The sequence below is a fragment of the Haliotis rufescens genome, unplaced genomic scaffold, assembly GCF_023055435.1.
Source record: "Haliotis rufescens isolate VD_foot unplaced genomic scaffold, xgHalRufe1.0.p SCAF_10, whole genome shotgun sequence".
NCBI lineage: Eukaryota > Metazoa > Mollusca > Gastropoda > Lepetellida > Haliotidae > Haliotis > Haliotis rufescens.
The window spans coordinates 32,769,978-32,783,646 of NW_025963780.1; the positions used below are offsets into that span (position 1 = coordinate 32,769,978).

General features: G+C 41.1%; 1 protein-coding gene across 1 annotated transcript in view; it reads right to left on the bottom strand.

The window, feature by feature from the left end:
* LOC124131087 (coadhesin-like) overlaps positions 1 to 12,775 on the bottom strand; it is a 44,072-nt gene extending 31,297 nt beyond the window's left edge. The window contains exons 1-2 of the mRNA XM_048389614.1: positions 11,696 to 12,775; positions 280 to 468 (exon numbers count right to left, since the gene is read on the bottom strand). Coding sequence (XP_048245571.1) covers positions 280 to 468; positions 11,696 to 11,945 — 439 coding nt within the window. The 5' untranslated portion in view covers positions 11,946 to 12,775. The remainder of the gene's footprint in view (positions 1 to 279; positions 469 to 11,695) is intronic.
* Positions 12,776 to 13,669: the final 894 nt, after the last annotated feature.

Consider the following 13,669-nt stretch of genomic DNA (forward strand, 5'->3'; position numbering starts at 1 on the left):
TGTCGTAATGATTATTTGAACAGGCTATGAATTATAACATTGTTATTTTAAGTTGACCAGGAAAAAGCCATGGTCATATACCATCATTTAAAACATGCACCCTTCATTATACGACTGGAATGTTCAAGCCACAAGACCATATCATATATATGTACAGAAAAATATTTCATCTAAATTACCTTGATTTTACAGCAATTAACTTAACCATGGAGAATATGTACATGTACAGTAAACTATGGAATCATCGGAATGCTTTGCGATTAACCATATGTGTCCTACCTGGACAAGCCACGGTGTTACATGCCTGTGTCTGACTGTCCGTTGACGCTCCGGAACAAGAAGCCCCACCATGGCCCGGAGCTGGGTTAGAGCAGGTCCTGGCCCTGGCAACAGTTTGCTGACCACTTCCACAAGTCAACGAACAAGGGCCAGCTGATGTTACTGACCACGAGGACCAACCACCGTTTACTGTAATAAAATCAGTCATGGGATTCATGTATATATATAATTGTCTGTTTGTTGTTTAACGCCACACTCAGCAATATACCAGCTATATGACCTCGGTCTGTAAATAATCGAGTCTGGACCATCCAGTGACTGACATCATGCGCATCGATCCACGCAATTGGTTGGTTGGTTTGTTTTTTTAACGCCGCACTCAGGAATATTCCAGCTAAATGACGGCGGTCTGTAAATAATGGAGTCTGGAGCATCCATCCACGCAATTGGGAACGATGACATGCATCATCCAAGTCAGCGATCCTGACTACCCGATCCCGTTAGTCGCCTTTTACGACAAGCATAGTCACCTTTTACGGCAAGCATGGGTTGCTGAAGACCTATTCTACAGACCGCAGTCATTTAGCTTGAATATTGCTGAGTGCGGCGTTATACAATAAATAAACAAACACAACTTACCAGTTTCAACAAAATGAGGACATCCACTTTCAAACCGGGTATCAAAAGTTTTACTCGGGAACTAATACCAAAAAGGTGGGACACTCAGGTAGGAATCAATATAAAGTTTACGAAATTAAACCAAAAAACGGTCAAACCTACTTGGGTTGTCAGTCAAGACATGATAAGGTCGTTTTACCTACGAATATCTGCTTAGGACAGGTGAGGACGAACCTTGTGATGAAAGGTTCACCGTCACGCATACACTCTTCAAAAAACGAAACGCAGAGGTATTTTGCAGTTCACTGAACTGGATATACGTTATGTTCATGGCCTGATATTCGACAAACGGTGCATCAAAACGCAGCCATTGTCGATTTGCAATGTCTTAAACGGTTGTTCAATAATGTCACGGAGGAAAACAGTAAAGTAAAATGCACGCGCAAGTTATGGCATTCGTAACTCGTAGTAGTGGCTATAAAAAGGCAAGCATAAGCCAATGATTTGTCATTCAATTGTCAACATTTTTCTTCTTTCGAAAATGCCGACACTCAGAGCTGCCGATCGGAACATCACCATATGACGTATCCAAAGAGGGGAATCGCAGTCTTCTGTTTCACACCGTCTTTAACGTCAACCACAGCACCGTTTGCCGCCTTTGGGACTGATACACACAGTTCGATTCCACTGCTGACCGTCCTCCCATGCACAGGATCGCTACATTCGACTGTTCCACCTACATCATCGCAATGCCACAGCTTCGGGGATTGCAGGACGCATCCCTTTTTTGAGGAGGATATCGGACCAGACTGTCAGGAACCATCTTCGCGAGGCTGGAATCCGACCCAGAAGACCAGTTATCGTCCCTGTCCATCGACAGCGACACTTGCGTTGGTGCCATACCTTACAGCCTTGGAATTTGAGAAACTGGAGACGAGTGTGGTTTAGCGATGAATCACGTTTCTTCTTCACCGGAGAGATGGAAGGCAACGTGTTGAAATAAGCGTTTTGCCCCACATTGTATACGTGAATTCGACAAATTCGGTGGCGGTGGTGTCATGGCGCGCGCGCGCGCGCGCGCGTGTGTGTGTGTGTGTGTGTGTGTGTGTGTGTGTGTGGTCATATCCTACGCCACGAGATCTGATTTGGTTGTGGTTTCAGGGAATTTTGACCAGACAATCAACTGATTGCCATCATGAGTATCGATACACGCAAATGGGATCGATGACATGCATCAACCAAGTCATCGAGCCGGACCACACGATCCCGTTAGTCGCCCCTTACGACAAACATAGGCTCCAATCAACCAACCACGACCGGCATCTTATTTATTCATGATGTATTCTCCAGATGGAAATTAACACTATTTACTGCATCGCATCAACTGTGACAATGAATCACAATTTTAGTTCAAATACGTGCGAGTCGATAAACAAATATTACACATACTTAAGAACCCGTTGTGCGGAAAAGCGAAATTGCATGTCGCTGATGCCACGAAAACATAAATCGATCCCTGGAAATATGTATTATTCTTCAAGGGTTATTTTGCCCCGAGGTTGTTGGACGAACCAACACGTCCCTCCTCTTGAACATTACTTTGAACTTTAATAAACTACATAAAATAAAAACCCACCAAATTACGCAACTTAGTTTGGGATATTATATGTTAGGTGACAACTATAGGAATGCATCACAATGAATGACGTTTTACATTTGGTATGTACTATTTTGTTACTCGCCCCTTGAGGTGAGGTGAGGTGAAATGGGGTATAACGTCGCGTCCAAGATTATTGCGCTTATCACTGCAAACACGAAAACGTCGTTTTTTCCCGTATATACTCCTGATTAGTATTGATATTACTACATGCACTTGTGGCGCAACATGTTTGAATGCTTGAATATATATTGTAAAATGGGCCTCAGGCCTGATTTACTGAAATAAACCACCACTATACTGCAAACACGAAAACGTCGTTTTTTCCCGTATATTGTCATTGGACGGAAAAACGACTAAAAATTTATTAAAATTGATTAATTTGTTAGCGTCTAGAAAGTGTCCGGAAAAGCGTCGAGTTTTTCAAGCGTAAAATGGACGGTAAAAACGATGCTTTTTGCTCCGCCTTGTACGACTGTTAACGGCAAATCAGATGGCGCTGGTCCCCCGACGCACGTGATGTCCAAGGCTTCCTTTCGGAAGCATTAGGTTTCGTATTTCTGGCATGCCTTGCTCTAGTATCTGTCGCGCGCAGTGAAGCTAGATTTGCTGATTAGTCAGTTTTAGGATATGTAACATGTTAATTGAATTCAGACACGCGCCAAGAAGTCAAACCAAACTATGTTACCAAGTTAATTGAGATAACATATCCCTCCGCTATGCCCAGTTACATCCATCGGATAAAGGGTTGTGTTTGGTTATAACAGTAACTAATTTTGTAATGTGAAGTTTACACGATATACAGCTTTTCCATAGGACGAGAGGTGGGTCACATGCTGTTTTTCACGTGACTGTGTTCTTGAAATTACGTAAACACTGACTACTTCAACAGCTTGAGGAAAACCCTGGGATTTCCCTGGTACGAATTCACACAGAAGCGTGGTTCCTCATCATTTAGACCCTTTAATTTTGAGTGTAGCGTCTTAGCATACTCTGGGATAAGTCATAGAGTTTGGTTGCATGCCCGTTCAAGGATACCCTCGCTACAACCTATCCTAGAGAAAAAAACAACCCCAAAATCAAAACTATCGTTGTGACAATCTACAGCAATCTGTGAATTTACCTTAGTATCTATTTGACACATCTTTACAATCACCTTTCAATGATCGGCCAATTGATCAGTGATGACAAAGGCTTGAAATCGCCACAGGTTAATTAACACCTTCGGACATATCTCCCGTCACGTTTAACGTGTCGGCCATTTTGACGTCTTGTACTTGATGTAAATGTATTACGACGCTCTGTCATTGTGATTGACATACTGAGGTAGTTCTTAACAGACCTTCTCATCTAATGAGGAGATTTTTTGGAATATATTTCTTGTAAACAAACTAAAACAGATGTTGCTCGCTTTTGGGGGAACTTTTTTATTCCGGAATGGCCTATTGAAGCTAATAGTAAGTCAAGTCACCATGCGTGTATATGATCTGTTATTATATGTGTTTAACAAGTACGGTTTTGGGCGTTAATCAAATACACTGACGCAAGTATATTCTAATCAAATCAATTGGATAATTGAATATGCTTTATTTTACATATTACATAACATCACTTCACAAAATTTGGACAGTTGCAGTAACACACTACGGTGATCGCATTAAACACCACTTTGAACAGTATTTCAGTTATATCACGGTGTATCAGACTGATGTGGGATAGAAATCCGTGGTTCAGGCCATCCAACGGGTGTTCGCGAAAAGGTGAGCGTATTCTGCCACACAGGTGGCACCCATCACAAACACATGCAAGGACATTGTTCACCTGAACAAAGCACGGAAACACAATGATGAAGTTCCTCACTATTACCGAGCATGTAAATTATATTGTCCGTCAAAAACATGGACGAGTATAAACAATATGTTCCTACAGGTAATACATGTCATACATTTGACAAAATGTATTGACTCAGAACATTATTGTTAATCACAGCGTATACACTCGGCATGCAGATGAACTCATCAGCGCATTTTTACACTTTATCTTTTAATTGTCATGTTAGACTTCTATTTCATAACTCAGTTTTATTTGCACGGATCACTATGGAATCTGGGAAGAGACATTGTCGCGTTGTCGTATTGTCGCATTGACGCCTTTACAAAAACAAGCAAAACGTGTCAAAATTAACCAAAGCGCGACAATTCGACAACGCGACATTTTGTCCATTTGACGCATTGTCGCGTTGTCGCATTGTCGCTCTTTGAATAATCTTTTTCTATATTTTACAAAAGGGCGACAATGCCGTAACGCGACATTTTTCAATGTCAAAATATGTCTCGTTGTCGCATTGTCGCCCCGTCACAAATATGTATAAAAGGCGTAAAGTTCAGTTAATGTTACAGTGAGGGAGCGGTAACCAAGTTATATCTGTCGTAGAAGTTCAACCTGATACATGTGCGTCTTGAATTGAAAACACAAGTCCGTCCGCGAGTCCATAACGTTTTATGGTGAGCTCTTCTCTATAAGTGCTTAGTGTTCAACTCCCAGTTCCAAACACGTTGTACCTCATCAACAATCCACATTTCTCTAGTGCAGTGATCGTCATAACGTCTTACTCTTGACCGTATCAGACAACTGACGAGTGCAGGCCTGTCCTGTGACCTCGTTACACCCCCCATCAAGTGTTTGCCGAAGGGAGGGGGGCAGGAAATGTGTGCTCCAGCCCAGCGCGTAGCTCGCGACACACTGTATACTGCATGTTGTATACAGTATATTGCAGTTGATATACTGTATACTGCATGTGATACTGATTTGCGGAAAAGCTACAACTTTCAAGATTCCAGATTCAATTTGCATTTATTTCAAACACAACAGACCACCGTCATACATCACTGGAATACTGCTGAGAGCGGCGTTAAAACAATTTGTTTTCATAATGGAGCGCTGCAGTCATTTAAAACCGTATACATGTGTAGTACCAACTCAATCACTCTGTTTCGAATATTCAGCAGCAAAAATGTATATTAACCAGCTGTGAGGAGAGATATAAGATTTGTATAAGCAGTCAAATAGGGATGATAAAAGACCCCTCACTGATTAGGTTCTTGTTTACTGAGTAGAGTTGGCAATGTTAGATGATATTACCAAAATCCAGGAGCTCCGTCGGGGGGCAAACTGGTCTTGTTATTGTGTGGTATGAGCTGTGACGTAGACCCAAGAGAATAAAGTAAAACATTAGACCAACGCAAGGCTACAATGATTGGGAAAGTCTAGATTTCCACAGCTCTAGCCTGAAATTAAGAATTGTTCTGTCCTCCTTTTTATTTTTTTATTTTTATTTTGTAGACCAACCAGGACAGAAATTGATGGAATATTAATATCACATGTCACCAATGATCCAGTTAAATTCAGCACTCATTCAATATTAGTATTTAATATTATGAAGGGCATGATCAGGTACATGTTCACTGTAGTTATGTACAGACTAGTCAACTTGATTATAATGTTTATTATAGTGTAGCGCGACATCAACGATTACTATATGATATCCTCACTTGTCATCGATGTATTGACATCGAACAATGGACGATAATTCGAAATTCTTATTCGAGCTATAAATAGCTTCAACAGGGACAGTACAGGTGTCAGTAAAACTTTCGCAGTTAAACATATTTATCTACAAAATATAATCTAAAGGAGCCAAGAACTATATTGTTTTATCAATGCTTACTTCCATGGATAGAATTAAGGCAATCTGGGCTTGCCAAATCGTTCTAGACTTGAGCTGGATTCCTTTTAAATTTATTCTCTATGGTCTGGGAGACGTACAGGGTGTCAGTATCGCACGGAGAACTGACGTTTGGGAGAATCCAGCTGGGGCCAGCATGGGTCAGTGTAATCGGATATATTGTGGAGTTTCGGGTTTGGGCTGTTTGCTGAATAGAACAATGGCTCACGAACAAGGGCACAATGTAGAGATTATAGCACCACCACCTCTGTTTATATCAGTTATGTTATTGTGATTTGAAATCTCTTTTCAATATTCCAGCAATATAACGGCGGGGAATTCCCTCGGATATGCAGAGAATCGAACCTAGACTTTTGGCACGAGGAGCGAACGCTTTTACCACTAGGCAACGCCAGCGGCCTTGATCATACATGTATGATCAACTATATGTGTTTTCATTTTTCAAATGTTAAAGTTTGCAATCACAGATAATGTTTATCACCACTGTAAAATGCAAGGATATCAGCATATCATCACCATCACCATCACCATCATCATCGTCGTCACCATCATTATCATCACCACAACCATCAGCATCAGCATCGCCACCGGTATCGTTATCACAGGTATATACGGTACTCCACACAGAGATTAACGAAGGGCATCTCTTTGATCAGGGGTTATTTAAATATCTTTACTGTGTGTCAGTATATCCAGTTTCTGTCAGTGCAGAAAAATACCAAGTCGGTCAGCTGTGAACACGGTTCTTCAACATCGGGCATCAGCTGATTTTCTTACGTCCTTGACACACAACGACCTCTTGACATGATGTAACTTACAGGGAGAGGGGATAGTCGGATTGCAGACACGAGGTGGATGTCGTCCAAATAGAGTTACGAACTACCAGAAACCGTTTCATAGATCATGCTTTCTGTCTAGGAAACTATTCATTACTGCTGTACAGTATAAAATATATTAGAACAGTAAAAGAAAATAACGACACCAATTCTCAAACTGTTAAAAATTATATTCCCAGGATATATATATATATATATATATATATACACACACACACACACACAACCGGGCAAAAGAAAATGCCTGCCATTCTAATATCACTCCTATGTAAAGTGAAATTGCGACCCCGTGTTCCTTAAGACGTCATATGCACGTCACCTGTTGTGAGACACTCATTGATATGATGCATGTAGTATCGCCTAAGATACCCGAAGCAAATATATCTCCTTCGCATAACCATTTCATGTTTGTTTCATTTTTAACCCCCATCAAACATGGGCGTATACTTACTTTTGCCGGGCAGTTTACACAAGTTACAATTACTTCCCAATCGTTCGATCACTGAGACGATTGGAACATGGTGGTCGCAATTTCAAATTGCACAGTGAGGTGAGGTGAGGTGAAATGGGGTTTAACGTCGCGTCCACGATTATTGCACTTTTATAGCGATGAGCATGCACGTGTGTGTGTGTTGCGGGGGGGGGGGGGGGGGGGGGGGGGGGGGGTCTGTTGGATATTACATAAAACATTCATCTCGAGCGGGATGGTAGTTCGAGTTGGATAAGCGTGTTATCTATGATCTTCTCAAGGTAGGGAATGCCGCGCATGAATGTATCAATGAGATTCCCGGGTACATGTACAAGGGGGCTTTTCGGCAGGAATATCCACACAGAGGATACTTAAATGGGGATCGGGTGAACGTAATGTGGTACCTGGTAGATTGTGTGTCATCAAACCGGACAACTTTAGTCTTTGACTGATTGTAGCGTAAAACACACTTATTCATTTACTTGTACCGGAAATTGAATGTTCATCTCAATTGTTATTAGTGAACACGTAATATATTTTTAAAGAAATAAAACAGTGACATAATAACTACAACTTTATGTAAGTACGAGTAGCTCTATTGGAGATGGAGATGAATAAGTGTTATAAAGCTTCTTCACAACCGTGTAACCATGAATTGACTTTATTGGGTAATCCAAAACGACATATCGACCTAAAATAGCCAAATATCATACGATTTCACTTGTTCACAATCTTGGATGCAAGGCGAAAACATTTCAGCGCGTTTGAAGATACTGAGAATGTCCCCTCAGAGTTGGACGAACATTCTGTAGTAGCGCCGCGGTGTTGACCAGAGGCTATCAGCGTTGTGTGTGTGTGTGTGCGTGCGTGCGTGCGTGCGTGCGTGCGTGTATGTGTATGTTTGTGTGAGGGGGGGGGGGGGGGGGGGGGGGGGCATGGGGGTGAGAGTGTGGGAGGGGTTATAGATGATGGATTTAACAACAAGTAAGGTCATCTTGAGCGGGACGGTTTTCGTAGTTGGATTAGCGTATGAACTATGATTCTCCTTAGGTAGAAAATAAAGATCCACGATATTCGACCTGGTAGAAGTGTGTAATCAAACCGCACAGCATTGGTCTTTGATTGACTGTGGCGCCAAAACAAACTCATTCATGTACTTGATCTGAATGTTCATCTTAATTGTTATGGAAAGTCATGGAGCCGTGATCCAGAGAACACGGTGTCATTAGATAAAAATGAAGTAATAATAGGATTACCAGAAAAACGGGGTATAAAACCCAAGCCAATAAGCTTCGCTCAGGAACATCAGAGTAAGTCAGTACAAGATTGAAAACTGCCCCATATGCATGTATGACAGGCTATTCGGGTATTGCTACTTGTATATGTGAAAACAAAGTTATTAAAATGAATACTAGCAAAACTGATGAAAGTCACCAATAAACGTGTATAAGTGTTATATCGTCACTGCAAAAATAATGAGTGTTTGTCTTTAGTATTAACATTCAAATACGTGATATCTGTATTAGCGAAAATTGTCTACGTTCCACCGGTGAGTAAGAGTTAGGCTTACTATCTGGTAGTATAAATGTTGCAAGAAATTTTATTTCTGAAGACATCACGATACAGTTTTTTCGATGCATCGCGTCTGCACTAGCGCTTGATAACAGGCTTGTGTTTGGGTGTTTCAGTAGTTTAAATTGCTGCTCTTGATATTGTTGATTAAACTTTGATACTATGAACAATATAAGGTTATATGAGCGTATGACTTAAGAACGGTAACATGCGTTAATGTATATCTGATATATATATATAGGATGACATAAATAGAACAATGAGTAGTACGTCCAGATTAGTGTATAGACAACATCTAATAATTAAATTCAACAACTCTCCTTTTAAGTCTTTTTTCCTGACTTAAAAGTAAATGAAAGAACACAATCGTCCGGAACACAATGTATATTTCTGGTGCACTTCCATGTGACTATATACCATACAATAAGCTTTCGGGTCCCGTTTGGATCGGTTTGGGTGGCAGCTTAGATATCCATAAAATAAGTTCATCTCGGAATCTCCCTTGTAACTGGGGCTCCTCTTCAATTTAAATGGAGTTACTTGTTTCTTTCAAAACTATACAGTTTTAGAGACTAAGCATTAGTCTGAATAGACATCACCAGTTTGGAATTTGAAACTAATCTGTTTACAGTAACAGGACAGTGCTTAAGTGTCATGTACAAATGAGAAAGTGGAATCCCGTCAATTAGGCGGACGAACCTTAAAACTATTAATAAACATTAAAATAAGCAATATCGGAAAAATGTATATGCATATAATATCTGGTAATATACACAAATATCACCTTCTACAAAAATAAGTTTTAAAAGCCGGTTGATATTCGTTTGCGTATTTGACGATTATATAACTTTCGAAAGCATAATCCTTTTCCTATACTCAGACGTTCCTGAGCTCGAGCCTTGCGCTTTCCTAATTATTTTGACTAAAATTATTACCGTTATCATTGTATTGGTTAATGGGAAACGCGTGCCGATCAAGTACGTGCCATAAATTAAAGCGACATTGTACGATTCCGAACTTATAACGAGACTGTGTTTATGAATCATTGTCAAATAGTGGTGACGTAGTGGAAACAATACGCGAAATCGCGCATGCACAGAACGGAAAATTTGGACAAGGCATTTAGCAATCCACATGCGCAGAGCGACTGATTTCAGTACTTCCGCTAAGCGCTTCGTGTACAGCGTCAAACTCGGGCCTGTAATCTAACACGCGAGAACTGACTAATGAAATCTGAGAAGTAGGAATACCGGTAGACGCTGTTTCTTGATTGACAATGTCAATCAAGAAAGGGAGGAGCTTGATGATATCGTTCTCGCCAAGTAAATTCCGATGTCAAATAACGACGTTATTTGGACGGAAAAACGATGGTTTGAAAGAGTCCAAATAACGTCGTTTTTCCGTCCAATGACCATATACGGAAAAAAACGACGTTTTCGTGTTTTTAGTGTATATAGCGACGTGCATGTACGTGTGTGTGTGTGTTTGTGTGGCTGCTTGTACTAGTCCGGACTGATGCCGATTTATAGTGCTAACTCACTGAGGTACCATGCCGTAGTTTGACATGAATACCCAACTCAGACACAGTATGCTGACTCCGAGCCGACCAGTCCTTGTTTTAGCCCCTTAATGCCGAACGCCAGACAAGGTAACAACAAGTACCATCTTTTAACGTCTTTTGGTATGACGCGGTCGGGGATCGAACCCCGGACCTTCCGCTCTCCGGGCGGACGCTCTACCACTAGACCACGGAGGCGGTCACTCTCCCCTTGAAAATACCACTGTTTAATAACAATATGCTGGTATTACAGTGTGTGACACATGAACGCGTGCTTATGTACAAGTATCACAAACAAATATTGAAAACCCTCAACACCCCTGGGCCAAATTTAATGACGTTGCGTATAGATGACCCCCAGCAACCCTGTTGCTAGGCTGACGTCACATGGCATTGTTTCCCCGGTGTATCTCGCAATATTTTTTCCAAATTATGACACAGGATATAGTGGGACGTTTTTGTAAACATTGTTATGAGAGACACCGTTCCACAAAGCGATCGTAGCGCAACGACAGTCGTAAGTCTATGTAATGTGTGGGAGATGCGATGACCTTAGCGCTGCGACAGCTTTGTCGGACGGACCCCTGAATTCTGAAGTTAGATGGTTGTATGGCATAAAAAAATACGTGTCCTAAAGTATTATTCTGATGAACTCAATTGGATTTTGCTGTGGTTAGTTTATAAATCCGCATATTTACATACGACAGTGAAATTTAAATTTATTTTAAACGGCAGGTAATAAATAAGATACTTAACTCGCTCCCGTGTAATACTAATTCTGTGAAACTTGTGAATAGTCCTGACGAGCGGAACTATTCACTTGTTTCATAAAATTGGTATTATAAAAATTACACGGATGCGAGTTTAGTTTTCCAAGTTTATACAGTAGTGAAATGGACGGACGAAACGACATACAATGATTAGGGATTAATGTTACATGCACATAATTGTAATCTCTCACCTTTGTGTACCTGGTAATAACCAACATTATCTTGAGGGCTGAGTCCCGTTGTACTCGTTAAAACGTCTGATCGGTGATAGCAGAGTTTTCTTTTTTGAGTGTTATCGTAAAAGAAAGACTGACAGTTAGGGACCTTGACACACTCCTTGGCGCAGAATATTTTACTCGGAACGACGAGAGGGGTTGGCAGATCCTTTGGCATGAAGTTGGTAAAAACCAAACTGGTAAATATTTTTAAAATGCCTTCCATGTCTTTGTTGTGAATATGACGAAATGACACCAGATCCAGAGACGAATGTGGATAATAATGCACTTCAGAAAGGGTTGTCTATGATACTCACTAAACACAATCAAACTTTCCACTCGAACGCCTCACGTATCTCTTACAAAAACTTATGTTGAAGCTACATGATCCTGTCTGATGTCGAGATTAGGCTGTTAACTTGCACACTCCCATTTATTGACAGATGCTTCTTTGAATTTTGTGTAGTATTGATGTGTGAACAGACACTGAAAAAAAATGAAAACGCTGATAGCGTAAGTTTCTCACAGATCCGCCTAAGACAACAAAGATTCTTTGAAGAGGGTGTCTGTGGTGCGCCACACGTGTATCGGTTTATTAGTAACGAGTGTCAAATTGTATCTCGTTATCCCTCGAAGATCTTCAACCATAGCCTGGTTCCTTGGTGCCATCGACGATTGTCGTATGGTTCTAGTAGTTTGTCCATGGGAACTTCAACACACAAAAATTGATTCTGCACATTGACGGAGTCCGTTTTCTGCGAGTGACATATTAGCCAACGACTACTGCGAACTCCCAAATTGGGTTTTCTACCTCACGACATCTACTGGTAGAAAGGTTTCAGCGTTGGTCTTATTCAAATGAACGTCCTGTTTGATTCGTCCTTACGTGTTGGTCTGAAGTGTACGCCACACGTCTAAAGAACCTCAAACTGTTTTAAAACAGCTTTCCAGATGATTCTTTCCCATGCATCTCTCTCCGGCAAAACTTAAAACAATATTGACATTCACGGTAGACGCACAATGAAATTGGATGGACATGTCGCGCAATGTCAACGTCGGCTGCCTGAGGTCTCAATACAATCAATGAGACTAGAAATTCTTATTAGTGTATTGGAACACTCGTTTCGCCGTGGCTGTTCTCATAGTTATTGATTTGCTTTACTGATGGTAAGTAGCAAATCCATGATCGTTAAGCGACGTTTCTTTATCTGAAGGGAAGACGGGTATGGATGTGAGAATGGTTTCGATATGGTCATATCATTATTGATGTTATGTTGAAAACTTGGCCTGAACAATTAATGCCAAATCACAAGGGAAATATTATCCACTGACTTATTGGAAACCAATGAGTCAGAGTCAGTGTATTCCAGTAAAAGGCCCCGGGACCATAATACAGTCATTTGACAGCTCCTCAGTACGAATATCATGCAAATCCTTCTCGTTCGAAGTAGCTAGCAAGTTGACCTGTGAAGATTCCGGGGTAGAATAGGTCTTCAGCAACCCATGCTTGCCGTTAAAGGCGACTATGCTTGTCGTAAGAGGCGACTAACGGAATCGGGTGCTCAGGCTCGCTGGCGTGGTTGATTGCATGTCATCGTATCCCAATTGCGTGGATCGATGCTCATGAAGTCAATCACGAGATTGTCTTGTCCAAACTTGAATATATACAGACATCCGTCATATCGCTGGAATAATGCTGAGTGCGGCGTAAAACAACAAACAAACTAACAAACTGATACTTATTGAAAATTTGAGACAATATGGACAAAGCCAATAGTTGTTTTGTTTTTTCAGTATTAGCCGTTGAGATACTGTTTCCACATTAACACTGCACCGTTGGAATTCCGGTGTTAGAGACCCGACTCAATCCCCGGGTCAAATCGGAGTGACTTGGGCCTTTGCTGAGATCACTTTAAGAGTGACTTGGGCCTTTGCTGAGATCACTTTAAG